The sequence below is a fragment of the Solanum stenotomum genome, chromosome 12, assembly GCF_019186545.1.
Source record: "Solanum stenotomum isolate F172 chromosome 12, ASM1918654v1, whole genome shotgun sequence".
NCBI classification, from domain to species: Eukaryota; Viridiplantae; Streptophyta; class Magnoliopsida; order Solanales; family Solanaceae; genus Solanum; species Solanum stenotomum.
Window position 1 is genome coordinate 39,833,406 of NC_064293.1, and position 20,373 is coordinate 39,853,778.

Here is a 20,373-nt window from a genome sequence, read left to right on the forward strand (position 1 = left end):
TGTTATTATTTATTCTTCCGTTTAAACTTTAGAAAACTCCAACCATCTTCAAAAAATGTACTGATATATCTCTAAGAAAAATAAGTTATATTTTAAATGTCTTATACTACAATCATTCTTTGTTCAAACAGGTTATATCAAGGGCTTCAAGGCTATCAATTCTTGAGGATGAAATTTGGGATGTGATATATGATAACTTCCCCAAACTCAAATTCTTGAAATTATGTGATGCCCTCGTTATAAATCGAACTACTTCAAGCTCATTCTTTTTGGATCCTCAAGAAAATTTGAATACAAATAAAATTTCAAATTTCAAATCATGTCCAAACAAACTCTAATTTTGACAGTGCTGGCTATATATTAAATGAATATAACTTAAATAGTACTACTAGGATGAAACTGGCTACCAGACGCAATTCCGGCCTACCCGACCCGACCCGTATAAAAAACTTGCGCAAAAAGACTAGCTTCACTCTTCGTCTACATAAAGAGGAAAAAACCTCTCGACTCTTTTTATTGCGCTTCTCTTTAGATCTCACATCTCAGGTATCTTTCTATCTCTTCAAATGGCGATTTTTTTTTTCTTACACCGATGGTTTGATCGATATAAACCCTCTCCCTTTCCCCAATTTCTTGGTATTTTCTTGATTTTTGTAATGTTTTTTTTAGTTGAACTCAGTGATGGGTTTGTGTTATTCTATTGATAACTAAATTAGTTGAACTTCTTGGGTTATATTTTAAAGAAAATGTATGGATAATTTTGGACTTTTTGTGAAAGTAGAAAGAGGGTTTACATGAGAAGGAGTATAATTGATAGCAAGTTTAATTTATACCTTGCAAGTAAATATTGATAATTGACGACAAATATTTTACCAGTAGCGCGATAAGTTCATTTCTATAGCAGCTCTGGTTGTAAAGAATTGTTTTAATTAGAAAAAAAGAGAGACAAATTTCATTAAGATGTGCAATGGGGACAATTTGGCTTTTGGGTGTCACTAGTTAGGGAAGTTGGTTGGATATCTGGTGTTTATGAGTACAAGTTGCAGAATACCACTAGGGATGTTTAAGAAAACTTTAAGGGGTGTATGACCTGATTTTTTTTAACCCCTGCCCAGGAGCTCTCGCACCTTTTTGCTCCGTTGGTGACTCAAACTCCAACCTTTGGGTTGAGGGTGGAGGGTGATTACCATGTGAGCAACCCGTTTTGTTGTATGACTTGATTTAGATAGTTATGCCATGGTCTTTTTGGTGTGTATTTGAAAAGATAAATCACAGCACCACACAAAGTTATAGGAGGGTTTTGAATGAAATGACCAATTTATAAAAAATTCTTCATTTGGAATGTCCATTGAAGTCTCTCTAGGATGGTTTTGAGTGTGGAATTCATGTATACTGTATTGAATAACTGTACCGACCTCAGTTGAAGATTCAAGTGATAAAAAGGAGAGAGATCTAGTTAGTGTTTGTGTACATTGATTCTTCCCCTTGTAGTAAACAATAGTTCCTTAGCAGTTAAAGGCATGTTTAGTCTATGTTGTAAGATTGCTGCAGTGTTTGCTGAGTTTTAATACTATACCCACTTGGCTTTGTTACCTCTTGATTTTATAGTTCCTTTCTTTATCTCTTCTTTTTGAACAATTCTCAAGTTCTTGTGCCAATAAGGGAGTCCCCTGCCAACGTATTAGATTTTTATTGGAATATAAGGAGTGAAAGTGTAAATGTACCAAACTTTAAGCCTTAATCTACAGATACCTATTATTAGAAGATTCCTGATCCTGACAGCTAAGTGTTTGCCTTAGCTGCCTTAAATCCCTTCTTACAATTGGTCCTTTTTATTATCCTCATTCACATTTTACAAAAAAAAAAATCTTGGAGCAATCCATCACCAATCTCTGGTAAAAATTTGATCTTTTCTTAATTGAAATCTAGGATATATTAAACCTTGGATCACATTACTCCTGATTTGATTTCTTGAGAAGTTATCTCCGTCTTTGTACCAAGTGCGAACTGTATTCTGTATCCAATTAGTATACAATTGAGCAACTCTTAAAATCTTTTGGTTTCATTTGCAAGAACTGAAGTTGAGACTGGTGGTACTAGCCTTCAGTCTGTAAATTGTATTTATCTTACTCTAGTAGGCAAGCCACATCTTAGCGTTTCAAGAAAGATTTACGACAAAGTGACTTGTCTTCTTTGCTTTGGCTACCAGAACCTACCAAATTCATGCGTCTGCAATCACTCGAAGTAGAGCTCTTCCCCACAAACAATTTTCCCCCCAAGTTTTTCACATTTCCTTCTGGAACTTCATACGCAATAATTTTTCTTCTTTTTTTTATTCAAATCCTTAGAAGTTGCACCATAAATTCTGTCATGTCCCCAGTCGTATTTGCTTTTGGCTCTTTGCCCTGACTTGGATAGTCTCTTTCATCTGCAACTTGCATTGTGAGCTTGTTGCCCACAATGGCCTTGCTAATGATTCCCTTTTCGACAAACTGGACAGTATTTTCAGAAGGTTCCTTGCCTTGTTGGATCTCAAAAGGTGCTGGACTTGATGAAAATAATCCTCCTAATCACCATTGTTTAATCTGTCATTAGCTCTTTTAGCTCCCCATTCTGTCTTGAGTTCCCATCGTTATGGAAGTGAAAGTGGTAAACCAGCTGCTTTGGTTGGTACCACTAAGAAATGAACAGTTCGATACCTATCCAAATAAAAAGGAAAGAACAGACTTGTTATTTTCTAAATCTATAGCAGATGATATAGATTGACTAACACTGACCTCAAGTTAGAAGAAAAATAGAAAAGAAAACTCAGTTTTAACTAATGATTTTTATACTTGTTATTTTCTGGCAATCTTTGTTGCTGCTCCTTATTTAGCTAACTGCATGTTCAAGTTTTTTTTTTTCTGTTAAAAATTCTTCTCTCTAAATATAGTTCACATGCCAAATTACCCTTAAATTTGGAATGCTAAACTGCCCCTTTTAGTTTGTTTCGAGAAGCACGGGGAAGGGTTAGCAGTTAGCACACAGAAACATTTTTTTATGAGATAAGGAATTTCATTAAATGACGTTATTAAGTCTTAGCTCCAATTCACTTTTGGGCTATGTGTTTTGCACTACTTGGCATATATTGGACTATGCCAAACTCCAGATTGATCAGCTGCATAGTTGAAGCAGTGAGGGTCTCAAAAAGAAATCCCAAAAGACTTGGAATACTGTTTCTCAGGTCATTTGGTGGACAGTTGGCTTGAAAGATTTAGCAGAATTTTTAAGGCAAAAGAAGAAATATACTTAGCCTTAAACACAAATGTATTTATTTGCTAGCTTTTTGGTGAAACCTGGTTCTTATACATGATGTAGATGCAATGCTAGATACAATTGAGGAGTTGCACCTTCTTTATTCATGCATTTGTTTAGTGCAAGCTCATCTATAAAATCTCTTATTACCAGTATCACTGTACACACACTTCAAATGTCCATAAGTTTATCCATACAGGTGGAAAGTCCCTGACGTTGTAAGTAGTGACAATTTTCAACTTCAACTCGTATGGTGACTTATATATTGTTTTGACTCAGTTTTGCATCTCTCTCTTTTGTGTTCACTTACATGCTTGTTAGTTAGACTTATTCATGGGAAGGGTAAAATAAATGAGAATGAACCATGTTTCATGTGCTTTGAAATTTTTATCTAACAAGCTCGAGTTATGGAAATTTATTCAGGTATACCGCAGTTACGACAAAATGTCACGAAGGTATGATAGCCGTACAACAATCTTCTCCCCAGAAGGTCGTCTCTACCAGGTTGAGTACGCAATGGAGGCTATTGGAAATGCAGGTAGTGCTATAGGCATCTTGTCCAAGGATGGGGTGGTGTTGGTAGGTGAAAAGAAAGTAACATCTAAGCTGCTTCAGACCTCAACTTCAAGTGAGAAGATGTACAAGATCGATGATCATGTGGCGTGCGCTGTAGCTGGAATTATGTCTGATGCCAACATACTGATCAACACGGCTAGGGTTCAGGCTCAGCGCTATACGTTTGCTTATCAAGAACCCATGCCAGTTGAGCAACTTGTTCAGTCACTATGTGACACCAAGCAAGGTTACACACAGTTTGGCGGGCTTCGCCCTTTTGGTGTTTCATTTCTCTTTGCAGGTTGGGATAAAAACTATGGCTTCCAACTTTACATGAGTGACCCAAGTGGAAATTACGGTGGTTGGAAAGCCGCAGCAATTGGAGCAAACAACCAGGCGGCTCAATCAATTCTTAAGCAGGATTACAAGGATGATATCACAAGGGAAGAGGCCGTTCAACTTGCTCTTAAAGTGCTTGGTAAGACAATGGACAGCACTAGCCTCACTTCAGAGAAACTTGAACTTGCTGAGGTATTTCTCTCTAATGGGAAAGTCAAGTATCAAGCATGCTCTCCCGAAACTCTGAACAAAATGTTGGTGAGTGCCGGACTGACTCAACCCACAGCAGAAGAATAGTCGAAGAATGTCTTTTGATCTAGCATATGACATCATTGAACTCTCTCTACACCATGTGTGACATGTTGTACTAAAACTAAGTGGTGGATTTGTGTCTTATTACAACTGCATGCATATTTATGTCAAATGCTTTCCAGTTTGAATTTTGTTTTGGATTATTTCATCATTTGTTGGTATCATGGTACTTTACTGCATTTGACATGTTTGTGCCTCTGTTTGCCTGACAAAGAAAAGAACAGACAACATACCCTCCATCTTCCTCTTTTTTAACTTGATGCAACTACAGTGGGAGGGTAGGAGAAGAAGATGAGATCTTTTCATCTTGTAGCTATCCATTTCAAACATTATTTCCTTCCTCCCACCAAGTTCCACTAGTAAACTATTTAGTCCTCTAAAGCCCTGAGGATTATGGTTATGTAGTGGTGATTATACCAAAGCAGAAGGTATGATGATTATTCAGAATGGAAGGAATTAGTGCAAGTAGAAGGTATGCTTATCATTTTTAAGGTCTTGGATATATGTTTTAACTTATGTGATTGCATGAATGTCTATACATAAAGCTTATGTTTACTCATTAATCAATACCTCTCACAAAAATGTAAAACTGTTCCTTTGGACATAATCAGATATTTTCTTATCATAATAATGTTAAATATTACTATTTACAAATACAGAAATATATACAAAGTGTCAACTCCTGCATGCTCTCAATGTCTATTTGTTGAAATTTTCTGAGGACTTGCCTTTAGTGAAAACAGATTCCATTTCTTCCAAAGACTTTCCTTTAGTCTCAGGGCACATGAAATAGAAGAAAATCAAAGCCGCCAAAGAGACTCCAGCAAACATGAAAAAAGCACCTCCAGTTGTAATTGCTTCAGAAATGGACAGAAAACTCATAGAAACAGTAGCATTCATCAACCTGTTAACAGCAACACCAATACCAGCACCCAATGCCCTATACCTTAGAGGAAATATCTCAGTACTATAAACCCAAGTAACTGGACCAAGACCAATATTGAAAAACATCACAACTGCATAAGTTGTAACTATACTAAGTACCAAAGCCCAAATCAGTGTCCCACCAGAATTCTCTGCAATTGTCAAGAAAAAACCAAGTCCAGCTAATGCCACTACCATGCCACTTAAACTTGTTAACAACAATTTTCTTCTCCCAACTCTGTCAATCAAGAAAGTAGATAGCACTATAAATGTAAATTTTGTTAGTCCAACTCCAACTGTCGCTAGTATTTGCTTCCTAGTGTCATGTACACCTGCTTTCGCGAAAATCTTGTGACTATACAATATAACAGCTTCAATACCAGTTGCATGTTCAAAGAAATGAATTCCAACACCAGCTATTAAAATCCATCTTAGTGATGGAGTTGGTTTTAACAACAATTCTTTCCAAACCCCATGTGTTTGTGCTGATTCAGGAACCTTAACAATATCATCGTTACAATTCTCATCGATTCCTACAGCCTCTTTAATATCCCTGAGGCGAATTTCAGCTTCTTGAGGGGAATTAGAAACTTTGTACAATATTTTCTTGGCTTCTCCTACACGGCCTTGCATAATAAGCCATCTAGGAGACTCTGGCATTTTAAGAATGCCAATCGCCAAGAAAAGTGAAGGAATTGCTGCAATTCCTAACATTATTCTCCAACCAAGTTCAAGGTACAATCGCGAAAAAATGTAATTTGATAAATAACCAAGTAAAATACCAATACTTATTCCGATTTCTGGTAGAGATGTTAAAAATCCACGTGACGATGGTGATGAAACTTCTGCTGAATAAATAGGTGCTATCATAAGTGCAAATCCAACACCAACACCAGCAATACATCTTCCAACTAATAATGCTATATAAGATGGACCATAGCCCATTAAAATTGATCCAATCATGAAAATTACTGACGCTACCATTATAGTGTTACGTCTTCCAATTTTATCAGATGTTCTTCCAGCACAAAGTGACCCAACTAAAGCACATAAATTTAGAATCCCAGCTAATATTTCTGTTTTGGCATCATTGATTTGGAATTCTTTTTTCACATATATCATAGCTCCACTCATCACACCAGTATCTGACAAAATAAAAAAAAACATAAAATTATTGTTAGAATATATTCACACTATACTTTTTCTTTTCTTATCGACGATTATATATTCTCCCATCGTTCCCCATTTATGTGGCACAGTTTGACTTGACACAAAGTTTAAGGGATAAAAATGACTTTTAAAATCTATGGTCTAAAACTCCCATGGACCATTTTAAAGGGTAAAAAGAGATTTTTAAAGCAGAATTATTTGCAATTATAGAAACGTGACATTTTTTTTAAAAATGAACTAACAAAAAGTATGTCAGGTAAATTGAGACGGAGGGAGTAATTAATAGTAACGATGGTAGTTACAATCAAAAGATATTTACACAATCGTACGCTGTTAGCTCAATAATTCCTTAACATGTGAATGTAGAACTTTTTTCATCGTAAGGAATGTTTTAGCTCCTTAATGAACTATCTAATATGAATTTAGATTAATCAAGCCAGTAAATTTAGAACACAAAAAAACAGGAAAATTTGAAGTAATGAAGAATAAAACTTACCATAACCAAATATGATAGATATCATAGAAGCAACAATTGCACAAGCACATGCATATTTGTTAACCTTTGTAGGATTTTCTCCATTATCATTCTCCATATTTTCCCAAAATGCAATAAGCCTAAAATAGAAATTGGAGTTTGTTTTTATAAATAAATCCTCCAAATAAGATAGTAAAAGTCTATAATATATATTCAGATATCTATAGTCAAAAAACAAATCCCATTTCTATTCTAGTTCCTCTTTACTATTGTCTGTTTTCCAAAAAAATGTACATAATTTGTAAAGAATTAATACTATGTGGATAATAATGATAAGAATTACAAGTCACAGATGAGTCCTAATTGTAGGATTGAACCTGTGACCCTCCATATCCAACGCCGGCTTTATATGGATAGCACTGATAGTTATTCGTGGTATTCGAATCAGTTTGTATATAAAAATTTGATTGTTATATTGAATTTATGTTAGCAAGGACTACCTAATTTAAAGCTGATTAGATCAATATTTCAGTTTTTATTGTTGATCCATTATACATAGAAATTATTATGAGTTCAAACTTTTATATAATTTGTTAAAATTTTACTAATATTTTTACGTTATCTTTGTCTAGCGATATATGTATTTGAATAAAATTGTGCTCTCACCATGACTTATTAAGCGTATGTGTAGAAATTGGAAGAATTTTTCTATAGGCTATAAGTATGTATTTCGTTGACGTATAATTATTTTTTATCTTATATATGAAGAAGGACGATGATTATAAAAGGAAATAAAAAATAAGAATAATACCTACAAATAAGAAAATTTGGTAATGTACATTAAAAGAGAGATATGACTATACATTAAGCAGAAAATAACACCAGTGAAATAATTCGATTAAGTGAGCAAAAATATTACTTAAGTATAGTGAGTTCTTTTGTCTGTGAAATGATAAATACAGGATAAATAAAATCTTTGTACCTGAAATAACATAAATAAAGTAACTTTTTTTTATTACGAAACTAAAAAGTAATTTGCCTAGCTAATTTATTAGTTGAAGTAACTTTTAGGGTAATTAACTCAAAAGCAAATTTTAAGGTGTGGTTTGGCGCTATGTAGGTATTTATTATATAAATTTTAATTTTTGTTATATTAATTTATCTTCCATAAAAATTTATAAACTCTTTTATAATATATATATATATATATATGAAAGCAAATTGTTAATCAAATACTGTATTGATGTATAGAATTTTATAAATAGCAACTAATAAGTTGCTGTCAAATATGATATTAATTATACTTCTTTTAATGCAAGAATAAATCAATTCATGACTAGCAAGCAGCAACAAAACAACCCCACAATATAGAGGCCAATTACTTTTAATTCCATAATAAATATTCCTTCAATTTTTATTTGTTCAATTTAAAAAGTTTAAAAATTATTAATCACTTAATTTCTAATTTATCATTATTATTAACTATAGTCATTTCTTAATTATTTTAAACTCAAGAAGTGAGATCGTAAAATTATCATTCTATTTTTTAATTCTTAAGAAATATATCAAGTCAATATTGAACAATTTAAAATAAATAAATAAATAAAGGGAGTATTTGTCAATTCACAAAATAAAGATAGAATTAATTAATTATTTCCTCATTTTGCCCTTAAAATTAATTATTTTTGAAAGTATAAATAGTACTTGTTCAAATTCTAATTTGACATACTTATTAAAAAAATTAAAAAATAATAATTAATGTATTGAGTTTACTATTTTAGTCCTAAGATCTCAAACATATTTACTCATTACATTTTTTATCAACAAACGGAAGGTATTTGACAAATAAATTAGAGTACTAATCAACTGTATAATGGAGAAGGAGGGCGTAGTTGTGCACGTGATGGTGGGCGTAAAACCATAAAACTGACACATGTTTTTAAAAATAAATCAAGAGAGAGGGAAGTATAGAATTATTCTTGTTTGGATCATCCGAATCTCAATCTCCGGCAATGGGTGAAGAGAAATGGTGTGTGGTGACCGGCGGAAGAGGCTTTGCTGCTCGACATTTGGTCGAAATGCTCATCCGCTATGAAATTTATCATGTCCGCATTGCTGATTTGGGGCCAACCATTAAACTTGAGCCTCATGAGGAAAAGGGTATTCTTGGAGAAGCCCTCAAATCTGGCCGTGCTCTATATGTATCCATGGATCTTCTTAACAAGTCCCAAGTCCTCAAAGGTTGTTTTCTTGAATATGGTGTTATGATTTTATATTAGTTACTACTTGCCAAATGTCCACAGGGGGATAAATCACCTAGCATTTTTGTGTCTGCCGGGATTTGAACCTAAAACATCAAGATTCTCAACCCACGTCATTGACCAGTAGGTTACACCCTTGGGTGCTAGCCATAGTGTGGAATCAATTAGGTGGTGTTTAGTTCCAATTGTTTCCATATAAAGTAAGCCTTGTATCAGATACTTTTGCTGAATTATCCTAGCTAAATTTTTTCAAGATTCATCTTTTCTGAATTTAGTATTTGAGATGTTACATGGAGTATTCCTTTGCCTCAATGTACTTGTGTTAAATGAGTGTGATATGGTCATCAGTATTTCACATGAATCTTACAAGATGCAGACAAAGTTGATTTACCTGTACCCATATCTGTACTGGTTACTTACTGGTTGCCTGAGTCTTAAGTGACATAGGAGATAGACATTTTATGTCACAGCCAAATCATCCCAGCTAATGTTTCTAGACTCATGTTTCTAAGTGTAGTAATTGAGATTAGTATGTGACATGGAGTATTCATTTGTTCTGAAGTATCTGTGCTAAATAAATGTGATGTGGGTATAGGTATTTCATGTATATCTTTGAAGATATGCTCGACATATAACTTCATGTACCCCTAACTATATCTGTACCAAGATACTTATCGGTCAACATCTATGCCTGAGTCAATGTGACATAGGAGATAACCTATTTTATTGACTTGTGGTGCCTTAACATTATTTATTTGATATTTGCAGCTTGTGAAGGAGCTGAGGTTGTTTTCCACATGGCTGCTCCAGATTCATCGATCAACAACCACAAGCTCCACTATTCAGTTAATGTGCAAGGTATGGGAAATCCTTAAAAAATTTATCAAGAAAAAAAAAATGATCTCCCTAAAGTTAAGGCAGTCTTTAATGTCTGTCTGTACATGAAAGTTTTAGTTCTCTCTTTTCAATTGCATAAATCTACGTGAAGGAACCCAGAATATAATTGATGCTTGCGTTGAGCTGAAAGTGAAAAGACTTATTTACACCAGCTCTCCCAGTGTGGTGTTTGATGGAGTTACTGGAATTCTAGATGGGGATGAAACACTGCCATATCCTGCGAAGGTAGTGCCTCTATCTACTTTGTTCTTCATTTGAATGAGAAATTATCCTCATATTAGGTTGGATGATAACCATACTCTTGTTACTGAAAAAATTCAGCATAATGATTCCTACTCTGCAACTAAAGCTGAAGGAGAGGCACTTGTTATGAAGTCAAATGGTACTAAAGGGCTGCTGACATGCTGCATTAGACCTAGTAGTATTTTTGGCCCTGGTGATAGGTTGCTAGTTCCTTCACTAGTCGCAGCTGCAAGGGCTGGAAAATCTAAGGTGAGTTTAGAGCCTCATTTTGTTTGCACATGCATCTTTCAAGTCTGTGTAACATTCGTATTATATGCAAGCCTTTAGATTTGAAACTAGACATAAATACTATAGGTTTACTGTTGTAGTACTTGTAAGCTTGTAAGCCATTGATTAGAAACCTATCTTGTGGAACTTCATTAGTGATTTCTACATTCTCTTCCATGGCACAACAATTGGATCACTATTGGCATTTTTCGTGGACAAATTCAATTTAACCTAGAAGACTTGCACTATGTATTCAGTTGACTTTTAGCTTTATTTCTCTAATTCTTAATTTTGCAGTTCATTATTGGTGATGGAAATAACCTGTATGATTTCACTTACGTGGAGAATGTGGCACATGCGCATGTGTGTGCGGAACGAGCTCTAGCATCAGGAGGAGCATCTGCAGAGAAAGCTGCTGGGAACGTAATGTTTCTTTGTTTTTCCATATTCTGTATTTTTTGGAAAATCTTAAATACCAGCAACTATACAGATCTGACCTGTCCAGATGCTTTAATATCAAGTGCATTTCTGTTCTTCAAATTGTTTAAGTAGTGGCCTCAATGCATTAATAAGCAGTGCAATGGAGATTTTTGAGTTCCCATTCAAGTTTCATCTGTTTCTTGTATCCATCCTACATGATTGTGATATGTTTGTGAAAAAGTGATTGACCTGATTCCCATGCTGCAATAAAGCTTGAGCTATCTTAACAATCAAATATATAAATAAAGCTTGAGCTATCTGGATTAAGTTTTACTTAAATGATGCTGAACTTTAGCTAGTGATGATTCCATGAAAAGCTGAATTCTCTAGGGGTTCTAACCATTTAAGATTACCAACTGTTGTGTTGCCATAAATTAGCTTTTCTTTCTCTAGAAGTAAGGATTCCCTGTTTTCGACTTCTCTCACCTTCTCTTGAAACCATATCCTGAACACTAATTAGTGCAATCTTTATTTAGTACGTTACATAGAATTACCAAAAAGATTGTCCTTTAGTACAACTAACCAACAAAAATTTTGTATCTTAGTTCATAGATTTCAACAGTTGTTCAATGTTGACAGACATTGTATCTTTCTTGTAGAGTTGTCTGCACAATCTTAGTGCTTACTGCTTACCTTTTGATAATAAAATTTACTTTACTGTTTCAAAATAATTTGTTGCTTAAACCATATTATGTCAATAACTAGGAGGGGTAACACTTGCGCATCCATTGCACTCGGGCCTATAGTTGTGCAGAAAACACTGAAATAAGAGCGACCTTGTCGGTTGTCCTTCTCTTTTTCTGGGCAAGGAACTCCACCATTGTGCGAAGTCATAATTCTCTCAGGAAGCATTCGAAAAAGGAACACCTCTCTTGTTTTCCATTTCTTTTGCTAGTAAAAAAGGATAATTTTCTTCTCCCCACTCTCTCATCTCTCTGTGTTTCTTATATTTTAAGGGGTGGGGATTTGGGATAAAGCTAGATATCAAAATGATTGACATGCACTAAGCTTATGAGTATACATGTTTTCTTACGTCTCCTGGAGTCTCTGTGAAAAAAGGTTCTGCATGTTATGAGATTTATCAATTCTTGAACGCGGTTTTTTTTTGACAAATCTTTGATCAATAATTGATCTTTCCAGGCCTATTTCGTCACGAACACGGAGTCCATTAAGTTTTGGGAGTTCGTATCACTTATTCTGGAAGGTCTTGGCTATGACAGGTATTCTCATTTTAAGTTCTGAACTCTGAAAAGATTTCTTGCTCACAGTTATTCTTTTTAGCTGATACCTGAAACTATACTTACTAAATCACTTTATTTGTAATTCTGGAATAGAAATGTGATTACTGGAAAGGTTCAAGTTAAGAGATGAAGAAAACAGTATCCTTGGTCACATAGAAGAACTAGTGAGAAATTTCATAAACAAAATAGCATTAAAGTTTTGCATTCATCCAGTACCCTCTTGAAATTAAAATTTAGACCTCGTGTTGGTTCATCCTGAGCAAGGAAACTTTGTTTCTTAAATTTAGATTAAGAGCAGCGTTCTTCCATTATGTTTTCTTCTTTTCTCCTTTCTTCATGGATGGAGATGTTTCTACAGAACATGATTAATCAATTTAGGTTTGTTGCTGACAATCAAACTTGAGAAAAATATTCAGTTTGATTGTCAGAAGAGCTATTTTAATGGGTCTGAATGTTTGTATGATAGAGAGAATGAGAGTTTGTAACTGTAGACCAACCCTTATATGATTCCTAGCCAATTGAGGCTGTGTATTCTTTACCATTGGTATTTGGAGATACATATGATAAATAGAGCAGTACTTGTCCATTAAAACATATGCTTTATAAACCTCATCTCTTCTGAGAAGAAAAAGGGGTCCTACACCTCCAACCATAAAGCTGGTGGTTCTGAGTCACAGAGGAAGCAAAGATAGGGCCACAGTAGACTCCTGTGCAGGGTGCTTGCGTGAGGGATTACTAGACTAAACAATTTTTTTTTTAGCATGATTTGTTGTTATGGGGCTAACATTTCCACTTTTTTAACCGTGCATGTCCTTGATGGAAAATCATTGTTTGCCTTATGTTCTTGTGGATAGCATCTGTCTTCCGTATCCCTTTATCCCACTTCTTTTTGCTGTGAATTGTATGGATTCCTGATTTTAGTATTATGCAGGCCAAGTATTAAGATTTCTGCATCTGTTATGATGCCAATTGCACATTTGGTGGAACTGACTTATAAGCTGTTAGCACCTTATGGAATGAAGGTCCCACAGTTGACTCCTTCGAGAATCAGACTTCTCTCTATGAGCAGAACATTTAGTAGTTCAAAAGCAAGTGATCGACTAGGATACGCACCTATTGTCACACTTCAGGTTCCTGTTTTTCCCATTACAGTCAATCAATTGGTTCTGATAATTCCTCATAAAAATTGTTTAGCCATGCCATGTCTATCTCAGATACTCCCAACCTTTTTAGGTACTGTTATGGTCTTTTCCTTATTGCCATACCTTGTGAATCTTTTCATGTGATAAAAATATGTTAAACTATTTTCTGCGAAATTGTATTATTTGCCTTTGATATTGAATACGAGAAAATAGTCATCCATCTGGATTTCCACATCATTACTGCAGGAATACACATATCTTCCTGTCAAATATGTCGTACATGTAACTTTCATCTTACATGAAACATTTCATATAAGATGATATTAGTGTGGGTTATATTTGTACCTTATATCTTCTACGAATTAAAACTACTAATTTTCTGTGGGGCCTCATCTTTTTACAATCTATTATTTTCTGCCATTTCTTTTTGTTTTTTATTCTCATTACATAATTCATTTAAGTTGTAAGGCGTGCCTCTATTTTCTTCAGGAGGGCATAAGGAGGACCATTGAATCCTATCCACATCTGAGAGCTGAACACGGGTCGGGAAAGGATGGTCCTAAATCATCTGCATCTCTTTTTAAACGGTTCTTCCTCCTGGTAATTACTAATACATATAATCCATTTGTTGTGAGAGCAAAAATGTGATAGACCCCTTACTATTTCATTTCAGAAGGTAATTCAAAGCCATGGTCATTACTCATATGGTTATGAATTGAATAGGCATGCCTTTTCTGCTAAACTACATACGTACTCCAAGTATAATTATCATTTGAAATTTCTTACCTTTTCTTTTGGTCCATCCAATCTATTTTACAGAACAACATTGTATGATTATGTCCAAGAATATTTGAACCTTGCATTTGCGACTCTTTAAAATAACTTTCATAAGTTTCAAGATTTCAAATTCATATAATAATGTATATTCAATCAGCAGCAGTGGTACTTTCTCAATCAAAATATTAATTAATCAATCAACTACCTCTCAATTCCAAATTGCTTGAGATTGACTATGATGGTTTGGCCATGTCCATGGAGATGGAATCCATTACTTGCCATATATCAGAAGGAATGTTTTGTATCGGTATTTGATGATTACTAATTAAGGACAAGTGAAATGATACAGAATAAATTGTGAAATGTGAAATCTTTCTAATCATTCTTGCTCCTCTTGGCTAAAAGTAATAGGAGTAGCCATATTTGTATCATGCTGTGAACTCGCATTTTCATCTATTAAATTGTGATATCTTTCATCTGGCTGATGCAATAGGTCGTTTTCTCTCTATTAATTCTAAGCGTACTCGGGATCATTTCACCATGGAGTTTTTTCGTCATAGGTATGCACTCTTCTCTATCTCCTCCTCCTGTCCATATCATTTACGCTTGCTTGTAACTTGGTCAAAACACTATTGTGCCCAGAAGAGTTTTTTCTGTTTCTCTTCATAGCCGATGCAAATAACACTCCAAACAATGTAAGCCGGGATCCCATCTTCTGTGCTCTGACCTTCTCATGTTTACTGCTGCAGGAATCTTAGCTGCCTTTGTTGTGTTCTTGATATTTGACAAAAGCAAGAAGAATTAGATTATTTAGTTCATGCAGAATTTGGTCTAGCATTGATGGGAGAACTTTCAACTCTAATAAGAAAACAACGATGGGTCATACTGCAAGGGCGTGCAACGTCATTCACTCGTTGGAGCCTCACTTGAGAGAAGTTGTGTTTACATCCTGGAGTTACTATATAGTAAGGTGCTTTTTACCAAGCCAGTTATTTTAGCTTTTGTTGTATTACCAAATATTGTTTGTTTTGGTACATTGGTAAAGAGTAGTAACTAAAAGTTTTTAAAACCTTTGATAAGGTAGGAATTACTCACCTTGTCTCAATATCTATGGCTTATTTCAGATTATAAGTTTCAAAGTTTTCTTTTTATTTCTTAAAAACAAGTTCGCGTTCAAATTCAGACATTTTCCTAGAAAATATTTTCCTTTCATACCGAACACACCCTGAAAATGAGATTAGAAATAATGTGGTGGAGAAGAGCCCAGATAAAACGTGTAGGCAATGGTATTCTAGGTGGAAGAATCTTGAAACAATAGAAATACAAATTAAATTGAAATATTATCTAAAATTAGTTTTTTAAAAACCCCCAATAAAATAAGTGTAAGAAACTCACGTATTTTCCTAGAAAACATTTTCCTCTCTTTCGGAAAACACCCTGAATCTGAACTCAGAAATAATGTCGTGGAGAAGAGCCCAGATAAAACGTGTACGCTATGGTATTCTAATCTTGGAACAATAGAAATACAAATTAAATTGAAATGCTTATCTAAAATAAGTGAAAAACTCAAGTAAATAAGTAAGAACCCCACGTATTTTTCTAGAAAATATTTTTCTTACATATTGAACGCACCCTAAATATGAGATTAGAAATAATGTCGTGGAGAAGAACCCATATAAACGTGTAGGCAATGGTATTTCAATTTTTAGTGGAAATTAATCAATGACAATAATTTAATTGACACTAAATATATTTTTGCAATTAACACTCTTTAGTAAATGTCCCTAAAACCTATAAATCTAATGACATAACTTGTTGGTGAACTTTTAGCATTTCTTTGTTAGTACTGCATAGGGGCGAGCCAAAAATCGAAAGCGCAAATCGAGTCAAATCGAAAAAAAAATCCGACTAGTGGTTTGGTGTTGAAAAAAAAAATCCGACTATATTTGGGTTGGTTTGGTTTTAACTAAAAAAAACCAACTCGAAACCAAACCAACCCGACATTATATATGTAATTTTAAAATTTTATTTTATACATAAAAATATTTACTTTGGTATAATTTTAAAATATTTCTTATACTATTTCATAGTTTTTATCTTTTAATATATTATTTCAAGTTTAAAACTTAGAATTCGGAATGGTCCAATAAAGATTATAGTTCTTAGATGTTGATAATTATAATAAAACTTAAATCAAAATCAAATTAATACTAATGCAAAAAGAAAATCAATTCAACCCAAGAATGACAATAATATTGAATATTTGTTCTTTAGTTTTACATTGGTTTAGACAATTAAAATACATAATCTAATTTAATTTTCCTTAAATATTTAGTAATGTAACTAATACTTATTAAACTTATTTTAGCATGATTTAGTACTTTTAAATTATGATTATTTTCATTATGACTTTGCAATATTTATTTTATATGATGATTTCATTATTATTTTTTATTGAATATTTTAGTGTCATCAGTACTCATCTCATATTTTGTGTTATTTTCTTAAGAAACACCTTAGATAATTGTATTTTAGTTAGACTAAAGAAATATTTGGAGCACAAGTTAATTATATGTTTGTATGCAAACTTTACCAAAAAAATCCAAAAATCTGAAAAAATTTGAGGTTTATTAGTTTGGTTTGATTTATAAATTTAAAATTCGACACAATGGTTTGGCTTGGTATTTGAAAAACCCGAACCAGCCCGAGGTTGAAAAAACCCAAAAAAATCCGAATTTTATTAGTTTGGTTTGGTTTATAAATTAAATTTTTTTTACACAAATGGTTTGATTTGATATTTGAAAAACCCTAACCAACCTAGTCATGTACACCCCTAGTACTGCATATTTATAATTTATATGGGATGTGCAGTTAGTTATTTATAAATATTTATGTAACATTAAAAATAAAATATTAATTCTAATGGTAAACAATAATTATTTGAATTAAAAAGTGTCCTGTTTTGGACAAATTAAAAAGGAAATACCATGGATATCATATCCACTACCTATTCTAATTATTTCGACGCAAGTGCACATAGGTATTTGGACATACATTTGATTAAAATTTGAAAAACACCGTTTTTTGAAGTTGAAATTTTAAAAATAATATTTAAAAGTTAAAGTTATGTTTGGCATTGAAAAAAGAAGAAGTCAAAAGCATTACGAAGGGAAAAAGATACTTGAAAGTATGTCAAAACTCGAAATAACAAAAACTCATCTTTAAAAACTAACCAAAAAATAGATTTAATGCATAATCAAATAAAATTTGAAAATAGCTAAGAAGAAAAATCTGATCACGTCGAAACGGACCCTTATTTCTTTATTTTTGTGTGTATATAAATATATGATCATCTATGCATGAATATGGGGAAGTAAATCAACTAGCTGACCATATATTTTTATGTTATTATCTTGGTAAATTAATCATGGCTTTTGCATTATTATCATCACCATCACTAGTTTCAATTTGTGACAAATCTTTTATTAAACCTTCCTCTCTCACCCCTTCTACACATAGATTTCACAAGCTATCTCTTGTGGATCAATCCTTCAGTAATTTTTATATTCCTATTGCATTTTTTTACCCTAAAGTACAACAAAGAGAAGAGTCAAATAATTCTCATGAACTTTCCCATATAGCTCATTTGTTACAAACATCTCTATCACAAACTCTTGTCTCTTATTATCCTTACGCTGGCAAATTGAAAGACAATGCTACTATTGATTGTAACGATATGGGAGCTGAGTTTTCTAGTGCTCGAATAAAGTGTCACATGTCTGAAATATTTGATTATCCTGATGCAGAGAGTATAGTTTTTCCCAAGGACTTGCCTTGGGCGAATAATTATGAAGGTGGCAATTTACTTGTGGCACAAGTAAGTAAATTTGATTGTGGGGGAATAGCGGTTAGCGTATGCTTATCGCATAAGATTGGTGATGGTTGCTCTGTACTTAATTTCTTTAATGACTGGGCTAGTCTCACTCGTGATCGCGCAACAACAACTCTGATTAATCCTTCTCCTAGATTTGTAGGAGATTCTATCTTCTCAGCACAAAATTATGGTCCTCTTGTTGATCAACGATTTGTGTCCGATCTCAATGAGTGCGTACAGAAAAGATTAGTTTTTCCTACTGCCAAGCTAAATGCCCTCCGAGCTAAGGTAATTAATCATACAACCAACTCAACAAGACCATTATTATCTGCTTTTTTATGGTCTCCGAGCTAAATGGTCACTTCTTCTTTTTTAATTAACCAAAACGGATAAATCGCTCAGCACTTTTGGCTCTGGACATCATGTTACTATCTTCTTCTTTTTTAATTTCATACCTAAACTAGTGTGAGTTTCATACATAAACTATCACTTATTAGTATTAATTTGTGAAACACACCTATTTCTTTTATTACACTCTCATCATGGTGTGTGTAACATACTCTCTCTTTTATTTTAAAAAAATTGACACATCACACTCCACATGGGCAAAGATTAAATAAATTACTAATATTAGTTAAAGTTAAAGATTAAAGTATTACTATTTCCCAAATATTTTTTTTATAAGAAATTATAAATATTTCCCCACTCGACCACTTCCTCTCACCATACTCCCCCACCCTAATTTTTCAGTTTTTTTTTATCTTTGAAAAATCTTTTTATAGGAGTTTCTAATACCCCCCTCCAACCAATCACAAATAATAATTTAGATATTATTTTAATTATTTTTTAAAAAAATAATTCTATCCCACCCCATACAAACCTCTGCTTCTAATTTTTTTCTCGTTTTGTATTCGATATACATATATTATTAGAAAAGTATTCTTTTACTTGCCGCAAGACTTTTTTTAAAATAAAATTTTTATTTGTATTATATTTGGTACGCAGGTAGGAAAAAATATTTTCCTAAAAATATATGTACACATCTAACACAAAACAAGAAAAATGAAAAAAATAAATAAAATAAATTAGGAACGGAGGATTGAGTGGGGTGGGATTATTTTTTTTAAAAAAATAATATCAATTTTTTTTTTTAGGAATGAGTGGGAAAGGGGGTGAGAAAGATATTTGATATTTTATTAGTTTCAATTTATGTGAGATAATTTGAGTTGATATTCGGAATTGAAGGTAGCAGTGGAATCGGGAGTAGAAAATCCAACACGGGCTGAAGTTGTAAGTGCACTTCTTTTCAAATGTGCAACAAAGGCAGCATCAAGTACAACCACTTTAATGCGCACATCAAAGTTGGTTAACTTCTTTGATGTACGTACTATGATGAAACCTCGTCTACCTCGTAGAGCAATTGGAAATGTCTTGTCCTTATTTTCCACGTCAGCAATCGATACTAATAATGAGCAAGACATGAAATTGCCAAAATTGGTTCGTAGTCTAAGGAAGGGAGTTGAAGTTGCATATAAGAAAGACCAAGTCCAACAAAATGAACTCATCATGAAAAAAGGAAAAATGTTACTTGAAAATAAGGATGAAAACTGTAGTAATATTTATCTCTGCAGTAATCTTTGCAGATATCCATTCTATAATGTGGATTTTGGATGGGGAAAACCTGAAAGAGTGTCTCTACCAAATGGTCCCTTCAAGAATTCATTCTTCTTGATGGATTATAAAACTGGGCAAGGCGTAGAGGCACGGGTAATGTTACACAAACAACATATGTCTGCATTTGAACGCGATGAGGAACTCCTTGAGTTTATTTCCTAATTAGCTCCAATAATATTAGTAGTATTTACGTATAACATGTGTTGTTTGATATTTTCTTGTAGTAGTGAATATTAATAATGTTGTCGTATATGTTAAAACTAACCAAAAAAAATACTATATGTTAATGGAATTGGTTGCAATTTAGACAAGGCAAATAGGGATATAGACCTAATAAAGTTGGTGAACTAATAATAATCATATATATATATAAAAGAGAAGGCTTGCCTATGTGGCGCCATCACAAATTAGGATTTTCTTTTAATTTATTTATTTCCAAAATTAGCCT

General features: G+C 33.3%; 4 protein-coding genes across 4 annotated transcripts; 3 read left to right on the forward strand and 1 right to left on the reverse strand.

Annotated features, from left to right (window-relative positions):
* The first annotated feature begins 431 nt into the window (after window positions 1-431).
* Window positions 432-4,628, forward strand: LOC125848855 (proteasome subunit alpha type-4). Its single transcript, XM_049528799.1, has 2 exons — window positions 432-546; window positions 3,718-4,628. The coding sequence occupies exon 2, from the start codon at window positions 3,739-3,741 to the stop codon at window positions 4,483-4,485; it is 747 nt and encodes a 248-aa protein (XP_049384756.1). The 5' UTR covers window positions 432-546; window positions 3,718-3,738; the 3' UTR covers window positions 4,486-4,628.
* Window positions 4,629-5,096: 468 nt separating this feature from the next.
* Window positions 5,097-7,308, reverse strand: LOC125848848 (probable polyol transporter 6). Its single transcript, XM_049528791.1, has 2 exons — window positions 7,091-7,308; window positions 5,097-6,569 (listed from the first exon to the last, which is right to left on the reverse strand). The coding sequence occupies exons 1-2, from the start codon at window positions 7,185-7,187 to the stop codon at window positions 5,200-5,202; spliced, it is 1,467 nt and encodes a 488-aa protein (XP_049384748.1). The 5' UTR covers window positions 7,188-7,308; the 3' UTR covers window positions 5,097-5,199.
* Window positions 7,309-8,945: 1,637 nt separating this feature from the next.
* On the forward strand, window positions 8,946-15,237 carry LOC125848854 (3beta-hydroxysteroid-dehydrogenase/decarboxylase-like). Its single transcript, XM_049528798.1, has 10 exons — window positions 8,946-9,310; window positions 10,099-10,188; window positions 10,319-10,452; window positions 10,549-10,719; window positions 11,035-11,160; window positions 12,358-12,437; window positions 13,390-13,588; window positions 14,090-14,200; window positions 14,871-14,937; window positions 15,127-15,237. The coding sequence occupies exons 1-10, from the start codon at window positions 9,082-9,084 to the stop codon at window positions 15,180-15,182; spliced, it is 1,263 nt and encodes a 420-aa protein (XP_049384755.1). The 5' UTR covers window positions 8,946-9,081; the 3' UTR covers window positions 15,183-15,237.
* Window positions 15,238-17,804: 2,567 nt separating this feature from the next.
* On the forward strand, window positions 17,805-20,087 carry LOC125848853 (acyltransferase Pun1-like). The gene is made up of 2 exons (XM_049528797.1): window positions 17,805-18,539; window positions 19,497-20,087. Exons 1-2 carry the CDS (start codon window positions 17,805-17,807, stop codon window positions 20,085-20,087), a joined length of 1,326 nt encoding a protein of 441 aa, XP_049384754.1.
* The last annotated feature ends 286 nt before the right edge of the window (window positions 20,088-20,373 follow it).